The sequence below is a fragment of the Aegilops tauschii genome, chromosome 5 (assembly GCF_002575655.3).
Source record: "Aegilops tauschii subsp. strangulata cultivar AL8/78 chromosome 5, Aet v6.0, whole genome shotgun sequence".
NCBI classification, from domain to species: domain Eukaryota; kingdom Viridiplantae; phylum Streptophyta; class Magnoliopsida; order Poales; family Poaceae; genus Aegilops; species Aegilops tauschii.
The window spans coordinates 546,485,996-546,509,156 of NC_053039.3; the positions used below are offsets into that span (position 1 = coordinate 546,485,996).

At 43.6% G+C, this 23,161-nt stretch overlaps 1 protein-coding gene and 1 non-coding gene across 2 annotated transcripts; one reads left to right on the forward strand and one right to left on the reverse strand.

The window, feature by feature from the left end:
* Positions 1–304: 304 nt before the first annotated feature.
* Positions 305–378, reverse strand: TRNAD-GUC (transfer RNA aspartic acid (anticodon GUC)). Its single transcript has one exon. It is a non-coding gene; the product is annotated as a tRNA-Asp (tRNA).
* Positions 379–8,170: 7,792 nt separating this feature from the next.
* LOC109733984 (argininosuccinate lyase, chloroplastic-like) lies at positions 8,171–23,102 on the forward strand. Its single transcript, XM_073499466.1, has 10 exons — positions 8,171–8,199; positions 8,357–8,612; positions 8,703–8,882; positions 9,179–9,436; positions 9,604–9,714; positions 9,915–9,997; positions 10,333–10,624; positions 10,743–10,907; positions 21,226–21,363; positions 22,857–23,102. The coding sequence occupies exons 1-10, from the start codon at positions 8,171–8,173 to the stop codon at positions 23,100–23,102; spliced, it is 1,758 nt and encodes a 585-aa protein (XP_073355567.1).
* The last annotated feature ends 59 nt before the right edge of the window (positions 23,103–23,161 follow it).

A 23,161-nucleotide genomic window follows, 5' to 3' on the forward strand; every position in this document is an offset into this window, starting at 1 on the left:
TGTAGATTCTCTAACAATCCAACAATGCAGACAATCCAAAAAAGATACCCTGATTTGGTTTGAAGAACATAGGGCACAGTTTGATCAAGGCGGCAGGGCGATCGAGCTGTGACCGTCCATATCTGTCCCGGGGCTGATCCCAACGTACCAAAGGCTGGCTAGCGAGGAGATGGTTTGTCTTGGTTCTTGGTTGGACTTAGAGCATCTCCAACAGCCGCGTTAAACAAGCGCCGCGTCATAAATTTGGCCATTTTAGCGCGGTAAAGTGGCAGAGGTATGACCTCGGGAAGAAAGAAAGATCGGGCGGGGAAAACGGGGTTCGAACCCGCGACTTCTGGCGTGACAGACCAGCACTCTAACCAACTGAGCTATTTCCCCCTTTCGTAACTACTGTCGGTTCACGCGGTGATCTTCTCTCTTTCCAAGAGTACTACCCTTTGCGCGGGTGTCTCCAGCGGGCGCGTAATAACCGCGCACGCGGTATAAGGAGTTGGGCGCGCTGTCCGATTCGCTATCTCGCGCGGTGTATTTGGGGCGCCCGCTTCCGCGCGCGGCACACTCGAGCGCTCGCGCCGCACTCTCTCCTCTCCGCCTCCTACGCCCCGCGCGCGCCGGCGCCGGCGAACTGCACCCCATGGACGCACGCGCCGGCACCCCGCTCACCCCATCCACCGCCGCCGGCGCAAACCCTAGCGCGGGGGGCGTTGGCCTCGCCTCCACCGGAGCTCCTCCGACCATTGGCCTCGCGCGCAGCCTCTTCATGCCGTCGCGGATGACCTCGGCGGCGGGTGGCGTCGCGCCGGCGCCGCCCCGAGCCGCCACCCCCCCCCCCCTCGAAGCTCCCCCATGCGGCGCGGCCGAAGCAGGGCAAGGCATCGGCGAAGAAGAACAAGACGGCGGACGGCTCCGGCACCTCGAAGGCGAGGAGAAAGAAGCTTGCAGGGCGTGTGACGGGCGCGGCGGCTACCGAAGCGCCGGCGAGCTCACTCGTAGAGCCGGCGGCCGACGCGCACAACGTGTTCGACGAAATGCCCCCAAGGTAGAATTTTTTTTCAACGTTTCTTTTCTTGTTATTTTTGAATGCATTCATATAGATAGCTTATTCGCATTGTTCAAAAAACTTTGTAGTCTCAACGATGATGCGTACATGTCAACTATGGGTGTTGGCTCCAACAATTCGCATTGGTCTCAAACCAATGACATGCATTTCGAAGACCATGAGTTCGAGGTGGACGAGGAGGGTGAGGGCATTGTCGACGCGCCGAAAGGAAGAGCGGGCAATTACACCAACGCCGATGACATCTTACTATGCAATACTTGGTTGCAAGTGTCGAGGGATCCATCCGTTGGAGGTGGTCAAAGTAGAGATGCTTATTGGGGGCGAATGAAAGAACACTATGATGTTCACAACGTGAGTGGAATTGACCGCTCCGAGAGATCACTTCGGGTCCCGGTGGTCGACAATCAACTCGGATTGTCAAAGGTGGGCGGCCTGTCAAAAGGCGGTAGACAAGTTGAACCCAAGTGGCACAAATGAGGACGATAGAGTAAGTGGCATTTCATACATGTTCATCATACTTGTTGTTGGTGTTCGAAGTGCTAACTTGCTTTGTTTTCATGTAGTACCACATTGCACAAAACTTGTTCAAAGAAGAGGAGAGGAAAACCAAGAAGGGGAAGATCAAGAAAGGAAGGGTCTTTACCTTGCCTCATTGCTATATCGTGTTGAAGGATGATGAGAAATGGAAGAAGCGTGAAGATTTGGATGATTTGCATTTGAGCAACAAACGCAAGCGAACAATTAAGTTGGATGATGATGATGAGGAGGAGGAGGAGGATGATGCATCAAGTGATGACGGTAAGAGAAGCCCCACACCCAACTCGGTTTCATACTCGAAGCCAAAACGACCGGATGGGTGCAAGAAAGCCAAAACAGAAAAGAAGAAGAGGAAAGGAGATGATGAGCTCAAAAATGCTATGGAAGCTATTGTGAAGGCAAGAAAAGAAGCCAACGAGGTGAGGAAAATGGCAAGGAACCAAGATGCCGCCGCCGAGGAGAGGAGGTTGGCGGCCGAGGAGAGGAGGGTGGCGGCCGAGGAGAGGAAGGTGGCTTTGGAGGAGAGGAAGGTGAGCAATGAGGAGCGAACAAGATTGTTGAAATGGGAGAAGCACTTGTTCTTCTTGGACACATCTAGCCTCAATGAGGCGCAAAAGGAGTTTGTCAACCTTTCACGTGAAGAAGTCTTGATCCAAAAAAGAGCCATGATTCGTGCAATGGGTGGCGGTGGCCTCGGCGCCATGGGTGGCATGGGTGGCTTCGGAGGTACCGTGGGCGGTTTAGGTGCCATGGGAGGCATGGTGGCTTTGGAGCACCCCCCGACGCTATGGCCGCCATGGGAGGCATGCGTTTTGCTTCTCTCATGGGAGGCATGGGTGCACCTCCGGCCGCCATGGGCGAAATGTCTTTCGATGTACCTCCTCACACACATTCCCATGAAGATGTCGTTGAAGATCTTGCCAACACCGTCGGAGCTTCACGTGATGCGGTGCGCAATGAGGAGAGGGAGGAAGAATCATCTTCGGAGAAGGCAGAATCGTCTTCCGAAGATGAGGACGAAGACGAGGACGAGGATTGATGCGTCTTTCGTTTGTGTCTTGAACTTGGTTTGCATTTTAAACTTGGTTGGATGAACTTGTGGGCATGAACTTTTATTCATCAACTTGTTTGTGTGAAATTTTATATGTCATGTTCATTGCATTTTGAATGTTTTCAAATCCATTTTGTGTCCAAAATGCCATATATGCAATGCCCCGGCGAGTCACGCGCGCTGCATTTTAGCGTGGCCGTTGGAGCCAGCGCTGGCGGCCGCGCAAAACCAGGCGAACGGCGCGCGGCAAGGAGATGGACCTGACCAGGTGAGGACAAGAGAAATGCAGTTAGTGGGACCCAGCCCAGCCCTTCCTTCCTTGGCTCCGGTTTGCTTTTCTCGGCGGGGAAGACAAGCTCTCCGTCCCCTCGCTCTCTGATGCTAGCTCAACATCGGATTCCCATGTCTCGCACGCACCAAACCAAACCACGGCCTCGCGCGGCCCACGTGCCTACGTCATCGCGCGCAGCGCAACAGAGAAGTTTTTGCTTTTGATGATCGAGAGCAGAAGGCAGGCAGCTTGACCGGATGGCCATGGATGGGATCAGGGAGATTTTGAAAAGCCATGGAGTAGAGCATATCCCAGACGGGACGCAGCGCAGGAGGAAAACCCACCCCTCTCCATGCGGAGGCTGGACGCCGGGGCCCGCCATCCCACCTCCAACTCCGTCCATAAAACCCCCCACCCCTCCTGCGTTGCCCCCATCCATTTCCCTTCCGCTCTTCTCTTCTCTTCTCTTCACCGACCGCAGAGAAGAGAAGAAGCATGGCCCACCTCCTCTCCGCCCCCCGCGCCACCGTCGGCCTCCCGACCGCCAGGCTGAAGGCGGCCGCCTCGCTCCTCGTCGTCTGCCCGGCTGGCCGCAGGGCCGAGGCCGTCGCGGCGGCGCTCAAGGCCGCCACAGGAGGCGCCCTGCACGCGGCCAACCGAGGCGGTCGCGGGCTCACGCGCCGCGCGTCGTTCGTCGTGCGCGCCGCCAAGGGCCCCGACGACGACGGCCACATCGTCCGCGCAGGCAACGAAGACGACAAGGCCGCCGACGCCGTGATCTTCGTCGTCCCCGCCGGCAGCGACGACATGGACGCCGACGCCGTGGTCTTCACCGCCAGCGACGAGTTCCATTGATGATGGCCTCACGCGCTATCACCCCTTCCCTTCCTGAGCAGGTCTTCGATTTCACTGACTGCCCTTAAGAGCAGAGCAGATGTTGGTTTTATTCCAGAGTTCAGTTCGATCAGACTACTAGCTAGCTATAGTATTCCATCCCATCGTTTTAAGTAGCATCGCTGTTAGCTTGAGCTCCATTGTTCTCAAACTGCTACCACTAGTATATGGCTTACGATCGAGCCCTGTTAAGATTGAGGTGATACTTGTCATGATCACCAACATTCAGCTTCTTACAGCTTTGCTTTCATTACCTAGCTTGTGTTTGGTGGGCCTCTGATAATTGCCCCTTTGGAGAATCAATATGATTTTGATGCATTGCAGCATGTTTGTCTCTGAACATTAATGATCTATTTTTGTTTATATCATAGTTGTGTTGGAGCGCCTCTGATATTTATTCCCTGGATAATCAATTTGATTTTGATGCCTTGCACCGTGAGTGTCTCTGTATTAACAAGCTATTTTTTCTTACTAATTTGCCAGATTCTATATATGCCTGTATCATCTGGTTTACCTGATCAGACATTTGTAAATGTGTTAGGATCAGCTGACTTCTAAAAGATGTCTGACAGTACTGATTTGCACTTCGAAACTCTGTTCATCTTTTTGAATCGTCATGCTATTAGGGGCAAAGAAAAATCCACATTAACTCTTTTTTTTGTCTCCAATTCATTCTACGGATGTTTTATACAATTGGTTTTACTTATGTGTCAATGAAATCAGATAGGGAAACTAGCTGTGTATAATTTGAGTGATCATATACTGATGTTTTATACAATTGGTTTTATACAATTTTTTTTGTATAAAACAGTAGCTGCAATTTTTTTTGTTTCTCACTCATTCTACTGATGTTTTATACAATTGGTTTTACTTATATGTCAGTGAAAAAGTCAGATAGGGAAGGTTGCAATGTATAATTTTAGAGATCATGTTTGAACTGTTGTGGTAATGGTGAAAGTAGGACATTATGCTATTTCCATGTGTATGCCCATATTATGATTATGTTCTCATTTTATAGGCTAGAATCCAGATACATGAAAAATGGGGACATGAAGAATGCATTAGCAATCTAGACCATAGAAAAAGAGGTCTAAGAGTCGCTAAATTTTGTGAAATTAATTTTTGGCATGCTACTAAACTTTTGGATCCAAACTTTATTTTTCTGCTCCATACTTGCTTCCTTGTTGCATCACTCATATCCAGTCATGGTGGTGCCATGCCATTGCTGAGGAACTTATAAACTTAAAATGTCATGTGAATCCCCTGTTCCTCAGTTCTTGCTCTTGGTTTAGACCGCGCATCTCAGGAGCTCTTGCCAAGATTCAGTGAACATGTATTGCCTTCGAATGATCTGATCTTCGTGATACATTCTCTAGACAAGAATTATATATATGACTAAATATCAATTGTGAAGTGCCTCACAAATGAGGTGGTAGTCAGGAACATTGCGCATTCATGTTTGATTCTTTCTGCCATATCAAAATAGTTGTGTAGTAGACTGCTCCTTGAAATTTCAAAAGGCCCGTTGGGCCAAAAATTTACTGTCACATGCATCGATCCTGTATGCAGTATATAGCAACAATACAATTTAGCTTCCACAAGCTACAAGGAAAGAAACTTGACTGCCTTCATAAATTACATAAGCTTTTTTCTTGAACCGAGCTATCCCCCCTTTCTTTTCTTTTTTTCTTTTTTGAGGGAGAAAGAGTAAACAACAGATTACTCTTTAGCCAACGCAGCGTCAGCTAACATCACTGCGATCAGTTCATCCGGAACTCCCGCCTCCAACTGCATGTTCTCCGGCCATCTTTGCCCGGCTTGCTAGCCCATGTGCCAGCTTGTTCTTGACACGGCAGGCGTGAGCGATCTGAACATCTTGAAATTTCTTGGCCTCCTTCTTGATGTGGTTGATCACCGGAAAACAGGCCGACAGATTCCGAGCACCAGGTTGGAGCTCATTCACTAGGAAGGCACAATCAGATTCTGTGATGACTGGGCCCTTATAAAGATCTGTCAGGGTCTGTAAACCAACCAGCATGGCTCAAGCTTCTGCTTCCTTCACTGCCCAACAAACTTCGGATTTCTTGGACAGTGAGAATAGGACAAGTCCTCTGTGGTCTCGTGCCACCGCACCAACACGAGATACGCCACTGTCGGGACGGAAGGAAGCGTCAGTGTTCAGCTTTACATTGTCATTTTAGGTATGCTCACAAATTGTTTCCTGTTTGCTGCATGTTCATAATATTATCATTTTCATGGATGTGTAGAAATGAGTAAAACTCAATGATCAAGATTATTGGCATGTGTGACCGAAGAAACAGAGCCAGGCCAGGGAGGACCACATGCTGTCTTTGGGTTGGATAGCCATTTTCGGTCGGATGGCATCCACCTTATTGCCTCCAACGAAACCAACAACAGGGAAACACTTCGTCACGCCACGCCCTCTCGTTACCAAATAGTTCGACCATCACTGCCCTCGCTACACTACGCCCGCCGGATCACGGCGAGCAAGCCAACTAGATCCACCTCCCAACCTTCTTGCCTCCAAAACCAATAGTCTATCCCCTCCAAGTCTTCAACCGGGCCAAATTGTGGACGTCTCCTCGAGCGTAGGCGCTCCTCGCGTCACCTCCTCCAGCGCGACCTGGGTCGCTAACCCTAGCCACCGCCACCTCCTCCATCCTCCCTCATTGTCCCTAGAGGAGGCCACCGAAAAAGCCCGTGTCATGTGGTCGTGGCGTGGCTACCTGGAGGACTTGTACATGGAGGCATTATATCTTCCTTCGGCGACTGCACCTCCGGTGGTCCGGCGATGCTCCAGTGACAACATGGGGACGACAAGCTCAGCTAGGGGGTTATCTACGGCGCAAGGGCCCCAGAGCGATGGTTCCGGTCACGACGGCGGCGGCGGCGGCCCCTCCGTCGGAGATGATGGGCTAGGAGCCGACGGCGTGCTCTTCCGTATGGATCCGGGTCGCGAGGCTTGCCAGTCCTCCAAGCAGTTGGAGCTGGAGGTGGGGATTCAGATAGGGAGAAATCCCTAGCTGGCACTAGTTCGCCACGACGGCGGCGACGCCCGTGGGCACTGTCTTTTCTCCATGGAGATGTTCGTCAAATCTTTTCATTTTTCATGTTTTTTCTTTGTGTTTGATCTAGTTTCCTCTTTGTTTTTCTTGGGTTTTTTTGGTTTGGTCTTCCACTTTTCTTTCATCATTTTCCTTTGACCTTATTCCTATTTCTTTTTTTTATATAAATAATTTTGACAAACACACAATTTTGAAAAGGTATGAGCACCTTTAAAAACTTGCATGGATATTTTTTTTGAAAGGTGAGAATACCTTCTCAAATAATACAAACATTTTATTAAAATACATGAAACCCTTTTATAATAGCATAAAATTTTTGCACATGAATATATTTTTATAACACACGAATATATTTTATTAAAGGTGAGAACACTTTAGAAGTACATGAATATATTTTTGTTTTCATATCTGTGAACAATTTCTATAACACACGAATATTTTTACTTATTTTATCATTATTAAAACGAAATAATACAAACGAAAAGGAGAGATAAAAATAAAAAGGAACAATTGTGTTTTTTCCTGGGTCGGCCTCTGTTGGCGATTGCTCCTTCGCGCTCGCTAGAGGCGATAGATATATAGCAGCGCCCGCTTTGCGTGTCTTCCATACAAAAGAACTCCAGCGAGTATACGCCAGGCGAACCACCACGATCGGCTCATCGCGGTTGCCCGCTCGTCCTCTAGCTAAGTACGTTCGGTCGTCGGCACCGCAGGTCTGCAGCAGCCTCGTCCCAAACTCCCCTGAACGCACTACACTAACCACTAGGGTTCTATCCGTGATACAATCTTTATTTATTTATTTATTGTTTTGGATTCTGCTTTTGTTTCATGTCAAACCAAGCGCAAATATGCAGTCCGTACTGGTACAGCACTACTACTCTGTCAGACATGTACTACTTTGTTCTAACCAAATATGATCGGATTAATGTGATACACACTAGTAGTACACTACCCGTAGGCAATAGGTGAATTTCTAGGATTTGGGGATTTCCTATGCAATTCAATCCAGCAAGCCGTTCTTATTACTAATCAAGGTTTTGGATCCTGAGTGAACCTTTTTTCTCGAGGGGCACCGAAATTCTACCGAAAAAAATTTGGACGAAATTTAAAATAAAACGCTGTTACTAATCCAATAATGTTTGTGGCGGTAACCGCTCGAGATCTCTAAATTTCAAGCAGTAACCAAAACGCTGTTACTAATCCAATAATGTTTGTGGTCCTACTACTGGCATACTCTGTATCTGAACTTTTGCAGTTAGTATTTCAATCACATGGCTCACAGCACCACCCTGACCCCATCGTACTCAGTTACATTTTCTTTTTTAGCGCGCGAGCCTCAACGGATGCAACAATAATCAATATTCCCCCTAGATTTGCGCGTGTGCATTAGATCTGAACTCATGTCGTAGTTCACCATTTGTATTGTTGTCCTAATAGCAAGTGTTGTCACATTGCAGGTTCATGATGAACGCGTCGACGTATCAGTTGCTGCGACCTGGCCTTGCTGTTCTGTGGGGTCAAGAAAAACCACAGGTTGCCGTCTTTGACAGGAGCAGCAGCCAACGAAGACGGCTCGCTGCACCCAAGGTCCAACAAACGACAGAAAGTGCAAACCATGATAAGTTTAAGGGTATTGTTAAGCCATGGTACAAGGAGTTCCCTGAAACCATGTGGAATATTTCCGAGGACGCCCTTGAGACTCTTAAAAAGAAGGTGTGTATTTTCATTATCTTTCCATAGTTAATATATACATGTTTGGTCCATGTTTCTTTATTATCTATGTGCTTGGCTTTGAATTATTAGACCATCATTGTTTTACCTTCGAATAATCGTCATTGTAAGGACCGTGAGCTGAATCAGAGTAGATGGAGCACCGACACGGACTTCGACAGTAGCTTTGCAGAGTCCATTGTGTTTGACAAGAACCTCTACAAGTATGGGATTTTAGGCTGCAAGACCAATGTGGATAAGATTATGAATGGGGTACTCTCTCACTGTCTTTTTTTTTTCTTTTTCATGTTCACATCTGTCATGTTCAAGAGTTTTGTGTGTTTCTTTTGGAATTTTTGCATTTAGTCTGTTCCAATCTTTATGAAGTCCAGTTTAAGAACGAATACTTTGGAATTTAATTAACCTGGTGAACTTTCTGATTGCACTCTGTTACTAGTTGTTTAGGGGCCTTCTCCATATGATAAGCACTAAATTTTTTTAACGGAGAACTGGTCAGTCTATTATGAATTTCTACACTATTTCTTACAGAAAACGTTGCATTCGTGTAGGGTGCCATATCTGCTTGTCACAGAGACAAAATTATCCGTTGTCTTGGAAATATAGAAGATGACATTAAGCTAGGAAAGTTTGAGTGGAATGATGGTGTGGATGTACATACAAATATTGTGAAAGCACTTGCTGATATGGTTGGACACATACCAAAGGATCTAGTCATAACAAATAAATATGACAATTGTCTCATGATCCTCGAAATGTGGTGCAAGACCTACATCGATCAAATTAGGACACAGATGAAACAATTTCAGGTTCTTCCTTTTTCTTGTTTCATGATCTAGGAGTACTTTCGATCCCAGATGTTTTGTTCAATTACGGTTTCAGCATGTTTTAACTCATATTCGAGCTTAAATTCTTGGTTATTTGAACATACTTAATTAGTATGTAAGGTTAGTTAAATTGTCTGACGATCTTGCAGGTTGCTCTAGTTCTCTTGGCACTAAGAAATGATTGCTTGGTCTTTCCGAGTGGAAGAGAAGTTTATGACAATACGTTGCTAGAGACTCTTGTTTTACCAAGTCTTAAAATGGTAATTATCTATTATATCTTCCGGTACTTAGCATTTTCAGCACAGGGACCATTTGCTAAAAAAATGTACCTTGTGTTTACAAAGTTGAAACCCTCCCATGGTAAAATGCACAAAATCTTATTTATTCCAAGACGCAAAGATAGACCATTGGATGTCCAAGAGGACGTATACTATTTGACTCTCTTTTTTCATGCATACAGCTAGAGCATGATGCATCAGATCTTTCTGCCTTCCTTGTTTTCATTTATTCATCAAGTGATGGTGTCATTAATCTCAGGAACAGGTTTACTCCCCATTTCACATTTTCTTTAATTATTTAGACAACTAGCTCTCTAATACGGATGTGCACTTCTACATTCTTTTGATCAATCAAATATTATGTTCGAATGTATTACTGTATTTTTTCTAGTCATGGAATGTTGATAATTGACATCTGATTGTACCTTTTTTTTATCTGTAACTATTACAGCCTAAAAAGATAAATATTCCTATTGGAGGAAAAGCAACTTGCTACGAGCTAATTCCAAAAAATAGTCAAACTAATGAGGCATGATTATCTTTTTTAGTATTTCAGCCTAATAGAAGTATTGATAGTTGATCATTTTACTTCGCCCCCTTTTCTAAACTGTGCAGACTTTCAGAGGATTTTTCGGTTTCCAAATGTTCTACCATCGCTGATTTTGCAAGATCAATCAATTATGGCATTCCTGGCCATCTACTACAATTGCTTGAGAAGTTTTTTTCATGGAGGAATTGGCCATTAGTCACACCACATGGTGAAGCAGCAACATATGAGAAAATGCTTAGAAAATTCACTATAGATGAACAAACGAGGGAAAACAGACACTTAGCTTTGTTAAAATGTCTAAACATTGGAATCAGTGAATCACCTCAAGATTGTGAAATCCAGGTATAGTGATAATATTGTCACGGTGCATCATCATACCTGGAGGCAGTATCTTGTTCGAAACATCAGACATGATGCATGGTAGCATTTGGTTCTAACAATGTGTTTTTTCATTGAACAGGATGCTAAGTACCATTTATTTTCTAGTGGTGAAGTTGTGCTAGAAATGATCAACGTGTTCATAAAATTTGTGGAAAATATGTCCGTTCGTCTGGAAAAGGTGCAAATTTCCCATCCAAGAGGCTACGATGATGTTCTGGGATTTGCGCATTTCCTGACTAGCAAGGTGAGCTCCTAATCTTAGTTTTATGTTCTCACCCTTTTAAGTAATTTCTAGGCTTTAGTAGGTTACATTAGAAGAGTTTTAATATTCGCCCTAGATACATCTCAGTTACTTTGTTTTAAGGGTTACTTTCTTATAAAAAGGTTGTGTTTTAGCCATTGGATCTATGCGAAGATGGGTGATCTAAGCCATCTTTGCTTAGTGTGTAGGAGATATGCCCTAGAGGCAATGATAAATGATATTATTTATCTCCAAGTTCATAATTATGTTTATGTTCCATGCTATACCTGCTATGGTTCTCGAGTCTGCAATAACGCGAGGCTCGGAGGAAGACTCATATGCACGTGTGGAATAATAAACGGTAAGAAGTATTCTTAGTCTGGCCTCTAAGACTAGCTCAAGTGTTGCATGATGGTTCTATTTTCCTGATCATGGGCATGTCAATGCCAGCAACTTTGAGGGCACAATGTTAAGAGAACATTTGTGTTGAATCGACCCGGATTGATGTTATGCTATGAGATACATTTGTCACAAGTTAATGGTTTATAACACAGAGATAGTTAATGTTTGCATAATTCCTTAGACCATGAGAGTATCGAGTTTCTTCATGCTTGCTTCATGAACTTTGGGGTTTGTTAAACGTCATCCGTAACTGGATGGCTATTACGGCGGCTTACGGGTTCATGGGAAAGTATGTTAATTAACTTGATAACTCGAGATTGGGATTTGCTCCTCCGACGATGGAGAGATATACTCGGGCCCTCTCGGTGTTACGGTGTCCATCATCGTCTGGCCAGACACTTTGTGATTTGATCACGGGGATGCCGGAACACGAAACGAGAAAAGAGAACAAAACCGGTAACGAGGTAACTAGCATAGTGGACAAGTTGTTGATCCACGGGAATGCCAACATGTCTCACCTCGGGAATTTATAACATATCGCGAAGCAACAGGAATAGCACACGGCAACTGGAGGTTCACTCAAATATTTATTCGTGTGGGTATAGGGGTCAATATGGGTGTCCACGGCTCCGATGTTGATCATTGATCGGAAGGGGTTCCGGGTCATGTCTATACTTCACCGAACCTATAGGGTCACACGCGTCAGGGTCATCTATCTGCTGAATACTAGACAGGGACTCTGAGAGAAAATCACCGAAAAAGTTTCGGACACCGAAAAGTTTCAGACAGCAGAATCGCACCGCAGAGAGAGGTCATCGGATAAGTTTCGATGATACCGAAAAGTTGTTTCGGGATACACCATTAAGTCAAATTGGTTTTGGCACATGCCTGATAATTCTTGGAGGATGCCAGAATCATTCTGGAAGCTTTTTGGAATTTTCTGAGATAAAAACCGGAAATGTTCCGGAGCTGCTAGAGCCACTTCAGATGCGTTTCGCAGATGAAAATCACTAAAACCGGAATTGTTTCGGAACGCGTTGAAAATTATTTTAGTGGGTACTGGAAATGTTCTTAGCCCACATAAATATTTTCAGTTCAATCAGACGCTGAAAAATGTCGTCGTGAATAGTGAAAATCAGCTTTATGGTTACTTTATGGAAAGCCACCTTTTGGGGCTTTGCTCCAAAAGATCTTGGGGATGACATGGATGGCCGGCCACATGGGGTATCCCCCCTTGGGGACCCTCTTGTTCATTGGTTTCACTCCTAGGTCCTTGTGGAAGGACTTCATTCATGTGCATTTTGGGTTTTTTGTGAAACTACCCTACCCCCTTGGGATTTCATATAAATAGAGGTGGAGGGCAGCCCTCCACACTCATCCCTTGCTCTCATACACATGCCATGCATTATCTGGCTTCTTCTCTCCCTCCCACGAAAAGAGTTTCGTAGAGCCGTAAGGCTGTCTGGGTTCCGGCAGGAACTAGTTCTGGACGGCGAAGCCCTGCCGGATAGATGACACCATATGTGTGCAACTCTGTAGAGAGATCGTAGTTTCGGTCTTAGTTCGTAAGTGCCTCCCGAAGGCTGTCCGTGTGACCGTCCGAGTTTCGAAGGTCCTCCCGAAGGGCTGTCCGAGTGACCGTTCGAGTTTCGAAGGTCCTCCCGAAGGGCTGTCCGCGGCACCGTCCGGGGGGGCTGTTCGACCGCCTCCCGGAGGGCTGTCTGAGGAGCAGATGAGGGTATACATCCTCGCGGTTGGGAGGTTGTAAATCCTAGCTGCGGGGATCTGCACCGCTGATCGTCATCGACTCTACTTCCCGCTGCGCTACGAGTCGGTAACGAAAAAGATCAAACCATGTATGCAGTCTCCATAGTGGTCCTGGGCTGGTGCGTAGGTCGGAAAATTTTTGTTTTCTACTGCGTTACCCTACAGTGGCATCATGAGCCGTGCTATGCGTAGATGCAGGTTGCGATCTAGAATACATAGAGATGTATGGGTGTTGCACAATATAATTAGGTAATAGATGAGTTCTATTACTAAAAATTATTTGTGCGGGTAGCAGATGAAATCTGTTACCCGATGTTCTTGTTGCTTCCCTGGGATTTGCATATTTCTGATCCTGATAACGGCATGGTGGATTTTCAATGTTCTGGCAATCCTTGATCCTGATTGATCAACGAAGTGCTAACAGTTTGTTGAAATCCACCATAGTTAGAAAGAAAGATGAAATTTCGCAGACAAAAGGGCAATGCAGATATGATCTGCACGGGGGTCATGCGTATGACGAAGTTCAGTATGGGGCTCGAGATTTTATTATCTCGTGTTACATACACCCAGCAAAGTTAATCTAGCGACTTGAATTATCATACTTGATGATGGACGTTGGTAGCTTCGGTTTGTTTCGAGACCTTAGAAGCCACGAAAAATAAAATTTTGCATAAACCGATTAGAGGTGTCTAACTTGGTTTTGCAGGATATGCATGTGATGTGGTATAGCAATGCTCATATTCAATTTGATTATGTATGAGATGACTATATGATGTAATTAACATGACCTGCGTGTCATGATTCGGCATGATGGCTGGAGCCATATGATTGTCACTTTAATGACCTGCGTGTCAACCTTAAGTAATGCACTTATTTTATTAGCTATAGAGATAGCAATATTATCTGGTGCATCAACAGGGTGGTGGCAATCTTCGTGAAGGTGAACACCGACGCGAATGCCGAAGACGAAGAAATGAAATACTTCTCCGTCAGAAAGGGCTATACCATATCATGCTATTATGAATTGCCTGAGATGTTTATCCCTTATGATACACCCTTCTTGATTGCGCAGTAGTCGCTTTTTATTAGGGTGATCTCTCACTTAAAATATCAAAGTAGTTAGTGTTCACCCAAGTGTAGCACCGTTTGAAATTCGTATCTTTTCGGGGTGCGCCATGTACACATGAGCATGAACGAATCGAGAGGAATGAGGCGGGTGAGGTCAGACCTCGCAGCAAGATCACTTGGTTATCTTTGACGTTCAGGCAGGAGAGTCCTGAGCTCGGAACACGCCCATCGAAAGATGAACAAGAATCACATAGAGATGTGATCGGCAAGTTGGCCTACCGATTGAAATTCGTGTCATCAGTGATGAACCCGTCAATGGCATCGAATAGAAATATGGATCTTGAATCACTCTAAATCAATTATGAGAGATATTGATTTAAGTGGGAGCGCACTATTGAATTAACATGTTTAATTCTCAGTGCAATTAATTATGAACACTGTCTAAGTGTTTCTTGCAAAATAGTTATAGAATAATGGCTCGCGTTTCCACCTTCCCTGTTAAAATTGGATAGCTGTTAAATATCTGGTTAAAACTTTACGATTGGTAACGTAATATGAGGATTGTCCTCAAAAGTGCCGAGAAGGACTTTGTCCTACCGCATGCTTTCCGTATCCTCCCGCGAATGCTATGGATCATGTGACTCTCGTCCTTCGATCCAAAAGCTAGAATTCTGTTATGGTCAAGTGGAATATGTTTGCTTCCATGAAACCCAAACTTCAAAAGTTGGGATAGTTATATGATATTCATGGAACTGGAAATTGTTGTCAGATACAAACAAAGCAATGTTTGTTTGCAAGTATTAGTAAAAGTGTTTACTAGCATTTGACTGTTGGGAAAGGGATCCAAAAGAACGCCTGTCATATAATGAAAGGTGAATAAAACAATAACTTAAAGAGAAAGGAAGTGTCCAAAGGGTGTTAGTATGACTTACACACCTAGGAAGTCCGGGGCTAACGCCACTCTTAAGTTGGGTGCTTCTTTTGCGAGTAGGAGAAATACTAAAAGTTAAACTGTTAGAAGTATAAAGGCAGAAAGAAAGATGACTGGAATATCCAGCTCATGTATGCATGTCATACAAGTTTTTGATGTATAGTAGGCTGGTCGAAGATATAGTTCTTGGGAATTATGGTTAAACATGTTAATCACTAATTCTTGGGTATTGTGAGTTAATCACAAAGATACCCGCTCGATTGCATTCAATTGCGAATCATTGTAAGAGCTACTATGGCCTAAAAAGACTAGCCAGAAATGAGGTTAAGGTATACACAGGGAAACATAGTAAATGTTACTATACCTTCCATCGGTGTATTGCCGTCTGTATTTATTTTCATAATTCATTTAGAGTTTTACAAACTCTAGCCCATTGCATAAGGTATCTTGCAAGAAGGTTGTTCATAAGAGAACTTTTTATGTTCGATGTTATGAATAACACAAGGGCCATACTTTCATTATGAATGAGATGTATGTTATGAATATTGATAATAATACAATACCTCTGGGTTTACTTTCATAATTCATTTTAGAGTTTCATACACTCTAGCCCATTGCACAATGTTTGTTGCAAAAGAGTTGTTCATAAAAACAACAATTGTTGTTAAGTATTATGAATAATGTGAAGGGCCATGCTTCCATCCAAGATGGGATGTATGTTATGAATATTGATGGTAATATGATACATCCATAACACCGACGCTAAATGTCGCAAGACTAAAAGAATACCACACAAGTGTGGCACTACATTTGGTTACATTGGAGAAACCCGCATGGAAAATTCCATTATGATGGATTTTGAAGTCTTTTTGATTTTGAATCATCTGACACTTGCAACTTTCCTCCGAAAAGTGAAGTGACTAAAATACCGTTCACAGGCCATAAGGAACGAACAACAAACTTATTAGTGATCATACATTTTATGTGTGTAGTCCGATAAGTGTTGTTAGTGGTGGATTTATTTATCTTCAGAAATGACTCAAGTAGATATATGGATATTTACTTGATGAGACGTAAGTCTGGATCTTTTGAAATCATTCGAAAGGTTTTCAAAAATGAAGTAGAAGTTATTGTAACAAGAAAATTATGTTTCTGCAATTTGATTGCACAAAGGAATATTTGAGTTACATGTTTAGCGAATGTCTGATGAGTTGTGAAAGGGGTTTCATAACTTGCACCTTCCGGAACACCACTGCAAGTGGAAAGTCCGTGGAGATGTAATCAAACCATTTATGACATGGTAAGGTCAAAGATGACATAAATAAATTTGCCATTATCCCTTTTAAAGTGATGCTTTAGAGACTGCGGCTTTTACACTGAAAAGAGCTACACCGGGTCTGTTGAAATTGAAGCCATGGTATGGTACGCCCAATCATGTTATATCTTTTCTTAACATTTGGAATATGGGGCTTGTGTAAAAGGTTACAAACCTATTCCAAATCACACAAGTGCTACTTTGTAGGTTATACCAAAATGTTGGGTATTCCTCCCTCACTATACCGAGGCAAATAGTTTTGCCGGGAAACGGTGTGCTTTTAAAGAGAATGGTTCTTTCAAAAAGGTGAGTGGGAGAATAGTGCAACTCGACGAGATAAACAGTATCTACGTCATCAGATCAAAGGAAAGAGACCTTGGAAGTAATTCCAGAGTTTCCTACTGCGACTGATACGGAAGTCTCTACAATAAAATGTATGAACTTCGGTCAAACTTGCAGCTGAACCACGTAGGCAAGGCTCGTGCAAACCTCTCAGGTGCGCAAACGAGATATTGTTGTTAGACAACATTATACCTACGATACACAAGGAAGCGTTGATGGGCCTTGACTCCGGAATTGGCTAAATGCCAATACAACCCGAGTTAGTTTCCATATAAGTGATTCAAGATTAAAACCTTGATACACCTTTCGGAAGACTTAGAGTCTAACGAATATTTGTGGAACTTAAAACTGATACAGATAAAAATGTTTTATCCATAAAGCTCGACTTGTTGAAATAACAAGTTCAAGAGTTGACTACGATGAGGTTGTTTTCATCGTAGCGATGCTTAAAGTCGGTTTGGGTTGAACTAGCAATTAATACATATTTCAATCATGAGATATGAAACATGGATGACAATAGGATTTCCATCTGATGGAAATGAAACCAAGGACTTGCATGTGTTACAGTCCAAAGCATTTTGTCTATCCAGAGGATGCTAGTAAGGGTGCAAACTTCAGAGTTCCAGCGATGGATAGAAGAGAGCAAAATGGAGTTGGAATCTTCGTGCTTTGATGAAATGGTCAAAGGGGTTTGACTTCATCAATGGGTAACGAAGATGCTTGTAATTCAAGAAAGTAAGTGGGAGCGTAATAATATTTCTAAAAACCTTGTGTGCTTGACACATTGTTAATTGGAAATAAATTTCTTGACACAAATTAGGACTTCATTTGAAAATAGTTTTTTTGATGAAGTGCTTAGGCTAAATAGCCTCATTATTAGGCATAATGATCTATGGAGATAGATTTACCTAATAGGGCTAAGCAATGAATACATATTGACAAGGTGCTAAAACCTTTTAGCATTTAAAACCGCCAGGGAGTGATTCTTGCCGGAGTCACATGGAAGAGTTTTTTGCAAGACTCGGTGTCCCAAAACACTGATGAGCAAAATACATGATGCAGATTCCACACACTTTTGTGTTTGGATTAATCATGTATTCCATGGTATGTAAAACAACCAGATATGTCCGATACTCCCAAGGTGTTGCGAGTATGGATACCAAAGTGATCAAATTACTGATCATGGGACAACAGTGAAAGATGTCACAGAGTACTAGAGTAAGTACTGATGACATGGTTTTCTCGCAAGTAGAGATCATGAAGAGTTCATTGTAAAATGTTACATCGATCCAGTCTTCATCTTTTCTCCATGCGATTTTCGATTTAAATTAAGGGTTTTGTGTAACACACAATGTGGTGGCACAGTTAGTTGAAATTTGTTCAAACTAGTTACTGTGGCGAATTCTATAACAAAGGGCTAAGTATGTTGACGCTTTAGAAGCGACAAAGAAGATGTTGAATCATATAGTTCATTCATGAACTTAGTATGGTTCCAAGATGGCTTCTGACAATGGGACACTACTGCAGGTAGTTGCTCCATAACTCAGTCTGAGGAATCCAGGTTCGACCTGTGATTCACATACATACAAAGCCAAGTCAACAAAAATATGAATTTTGTGAAAACGTGAAAACGCGAGGACATGCAAAGATACACACGGAGCTGAAGTCGTCAGATCCGTTGGACATCAGGCTATACCACAAGCGAAGCATATTTACACCGGTGTGCCACAGGTGTGAAGTGCATTAGCATTAACTAGATTATTGACTCTAGTGCTAGTGGGAGTCTGTAGGAGATATACCCTAAAGGCAATAATAAATGATATTATTTATCTCCAAGTTCATAATTATGTTTATGTTCCATGCTATAGCTGCTATGGTTCTCGAGTCTGCAATAACACGAGGCTCGGAGGAAGACTCATATGCACGTGTGGAATAATAAACGGTAAGAAGTATTCTTAGTCTGGCCTCTAAGACTAGCTCAAGTGTTGCATGATGGTTCTGTTTCCCTGATCATGGGCATGTCAATGCCAGCAACTTTGAGGGCACAATGTTAAGAGAACATTTGTGTTGAATCGACCCGGATTGATGTTATGCTATGAGATACATTCGTCACAAGTTAATGGTTTATAACACAGAGATAGTTAGTGTTTGCATAATTTCTTAGACCATGAGAGTATCGAGTTTCTTCATGCTTGCTTCATGAACTTTGGGGTTTGTTAAACGTCATTCGTAACTGGATGGCTATTACGGCGGCTTACGGGTTCATGGGAAAGTATGTTAATTAACTTGATAGCTCGAGATTGGGATTTGCTCCTCCGACGATGGAGAGATATACTCGGGCCCTCTCGGTGTTACGGTGTCCATCATCGTCTGGCCAGACACTTTGTGATTTGATCACGGGGATGCCGGAACACGAAACGAGAAAAGAGAACAAAACCGGTAACAAGGTAACTAGCATAGTGGATAAGTTGTTGATCCACGGGAATGCCAACATGTCTCACCTCGGGTATTTGTAACATATCGCGAAGCAACAGGAATAGCACACGGCAACTGGAGGTTCACTCGAATATTTATTCGTGTGGGTATAGGGGTCAATATGGGTGTCCACGGCTCCGATGTTGATCATTGATCGGAAGGGGTTCCAGGTCATGCCTATACTTCACCGAACCTATAGGGTCACACGCTTAAGGGTCATCTATCTGCTGAATACTAGACAGGGACTCTGAGAGAAAATCACCGAAAAAGTTTCGGACACCGAAAAGTTTCGGACAGCGGAATCGTACCGCAGAGAGAGGTCATCGGATAAGTTTCGATGATACTGAAAAGTTGTTTCGGGATACACCATTAAGTCAAATTGGTTTCGGCACATGCCTGATAATTCTTGGAGGATGCCAGAATCATTCTGGAAGCTTTTTGGAATTTTCTGAGATAAAAACCGGAAATGTTCCGGAGCTGCCAGAGCCACTTCAGATGTGTTTCGCAGATGAAAATCACTAAAATCGGAATTGTTTCGGAACGCGTTGAAAATTATTTTAGTGGGTACTGGAAATGTTCTTAGCCCACATAAATATTTTCAGTTCGATCAGACGCTGAAAAATGTCGTCGTGAATAGTGAAAATCAGCTTTATGGTTATTTTATGGAAAGCCACCTTTTGGGGCTTTGCTCCAAAAGATCTTGGGGATGGCATGGATGGATAGGAGCCATTTTTTGGGCCCCTCATGGGGTGTGGCCGGCCACATAGGGTATCCCCCTTGGGGACCCTCTTGTTCATTGGTTTCACTCCTAGGTCCTTGTGGAAGGACTTCATTCATGTGCATTTTGGGTTTTTTGTGAAACTACCCTACCCCCTTGGGATTTCATATAAATAGAGGTGGAGGGAAGCCCTCCACACTCATCCCTTGCTCTCATACACATGCCATGCATTATCTGGCTTCTTCTCTCCCTCCCACGAAAAGAGTTTCGTAGAGCCGTAAGGCTGTCTGGGTTCCGGCTGGAACTAGTTCTGGACGGCGAAGCCCTGCCGGATAGATGACACCGTATGTGTGCAACTCTGTAGAGAGATCGTAGTTTCGGTCTTAGTTCGTGAGTGCCTCCCGAAGGGCTGTCCGTGTGACCGTCCGAGTTTCGAAGGTCCTCCCGAAGGGCTGTCCGAGTGACTGTTCGAGTTTCGAAGGTCCTCCCGAAGGGCTGTCCGCGACACCGTCCGGGGGGGCTGTTCGACCGCCTCCCGGAGGGCTGTCTGAGGAGCAGATGAGGGTATACATCCTCGCGGTTAGGAGGTTGTAAATCCTAGCTGCGGGGATCTGCACCGCTGATCGTCATCGACTCTACTTCCCGCTGCGCTACGAGTCGGTAACGAAAAAGATCAAACCATGTATGCAGTCTCCATAGTGGTCCTGGGCTGGTGCGTAGGTCGGAAAATTTTTGTTTTCTGCTGCGTTACCCTACATAGTGCACTACCATTAGACTACATTCTGTTTTGTGTATATATAGTAAATCAGTTTTCAATTGTATTTGCAACAGTTTTGATTTTTTTGGTACATGTATATAATGTTTTGGAATATTGCATTGTGCATGCACACTTTTATGTGGCGCAGCTGCAACTTTTTTGTCCAACTAACAACCGGTGAATAGCACTTTAAATTTTCTTTGTGTTATTTTTTCTGTGAATTTCTAGGATTAGAAACAACGCTAGAATTATACATATTATGCGAATTTCTGGTTTAGAAGTGCAAAAGTAAGTATTTAAATTTAATTAATATTAGGAAAAGTGCTGGCTGTAAAGGGAAATTGGAAGAACCGATTGGTTTTTCACTTATTTTCAGCCACCTATTGTTTAGTGGTCCTACAAAAGTTCTTCCTTTCATTACACAGGAAGACTTGGAAGTGCTACAAATATTCAAGGGTTTATCACTTAATAAGTTTCAGTTAAGGACAGCTCACTAATTTGTAATCACATAACTAATATGACGATTGATCTTTGCAAATGATACAGGGTATTACTATGGAAACCGCATACGGCGTGGTTCAATTGTGCCTGGAGAACCAAGTCCAACCTTCGGAGCTCAACCTAGAGGAACTGGCACGAATCGATTGCCCTTGCGAGCGTGCTCATGTCCTATTGCATGTTAAGGTGAACGTCTTTGGCAAATTCACCAGGCGAGATCAAGATGATTCTAAGGAGATGATCAAATGGTGTTGCAAGCTTCATATTAGTCCAAAAACTATTTTCCAGCGTTATATTATTTATTTTTAATTAGTCATGCTTGATCATTAGTGTTGAATAGTCCAAGCCAAAGATTTAGGTAAGTGTTCCTAGCTGGTTGTATTTGCTTTTTGAGATAAGAAGCCTACAGATCGATTGTATGGAAAATGATTATAGTTGTTACCTTAGATTTCTCTGTTGCCACCTCCTTTGCATATACGAAAGTACAAGTGTAAAAAACACTCTTATATTACGGGACGGAGGGAGTATTAACCATTGGCATGTCGCACATCTAGGAATAAGAGGGCGTTTCATCCACGGTAGGTGGCTTTTGACCATTTCATGTGAAAAAGAAAGTCATCAAGAAATTAGTCTTGGGTGCTTACTATGAAACATGTCAGTACCAATCTCAAATTCCATTTGATAGATATAAGAGAAACAAGGTGGGTAGAAAAAAAGAAATTGATATGATCATTTCCAATTATTATTTTTGCCTTTTGGCCATTGCTTTCTAAACGGGACAAGATTATCCTTCCACCTTCAGAAGCATACCTTGGGCTATGTATGTTTGGCAGTGCTTGCTCGGAGAGTTATGGAGTGATGGTTAGCCAAAAAAAGGTAGTCCGTTACAATACCAACATAAAATACATATGTGCAGTTGTGCATTCAAGGTCAATGTGCCACCGCTACTGCTAACAAACTCTACCAAAAGGCAAATTCCCTTCACTGGATGGGAGAAAGAAGAAGAAGAAATTGACTAGATTACCAGAGAAATTACAAGTACAACATAGTTGCTTTTGTATTACTGTACACGTGTGCATTAAACACTAGTATGTTTCGGGGGTCAGCCAGACCCTACAACACATCAATCCTGTCTAACAAACGAAAACAAACGAAACGGAGAATGGCATTCAGTTTCCTCTGTCAAAGATTTCTTTCTAGTGCTTGATGGCCCACAAGTATAGGGGATCAATCGTAGTCCTTTTGGTAAGTAAGAGTGTCGAACCCAATGAGGAGCAGAAAAAATGACAAGAGATTTTCAATAAGGTATTCTCTACAAGCACCAAAATTATCGGTAACAGATAGTTTGATAGCAACATAATTTTTAACAAGTAATGAGTAGCAATAGTAACAAAGGTGTAGCAAGGTAGCTCAATTCTTTTTATGGCAAAGGACAGACCAGAACGTTCTCTTATAATAAGCAAAGCATTCTCGGGGACACATGGGAATTCATCTAGTCCGTTTCATCATGTTTATTTGATTCACGTTCGCTACTTTGATAATTTCATATCTGGGTGGACCGGTGCTTGCGTGCTATTCTTACTTGAACAAGCCTCCTAAAAATGATCAATCGCACCTTCATATTTGTGCAAATATAACCATGTGAGTATCAGCGTCAACATTAATTATTATTATGTTAGAGAAACACGATTAAATCTCGGAAATCACATGAATGTTTCAACAAGACAAAGTGGTACCACTCTGAAGAGCCTGGCCTAACTATAGAGGTTCTTACAGCATCTATAGCCGGGCACCCCAAATCCGCCTCAAACGCCTGGGCGGACGGCCAGGTCAGTGACAGCTCACAAAAGACGACTCAAACGGGCGCCTCAAATGAGCCTCAAATGTTCGGGCTGGCTGACACCCCTTGTATCCAGCCCAAATGAAGGGCGGATATGGGATGACCGCCGGACGCGTTCGCCAGTCGGAGCCGACCCATGCTGGC

Bases quoted from the DNA above. Each gene is read 5' to 3' on its own strand.
- LOC109733984 (XM_073499466.1), top strand. From the start codon at position 8,171: ATGGCTCACAGCACCACCCTGACCCCATC. The intron at 8,200-8,356 runs GTACTCAGTTAC...GTCACATTGCAG, and splicing joins AGCACCACCCTGACCCCATC to GTTCATGATGAACGCGTCGA. The intron at 10,908-21,225 runs GTGAGCTCCTAA...CAAATGATACAG, and splicing joins CGCATTTCCTGACTAGCAAG to GGTATTACTATGGAAACCGC.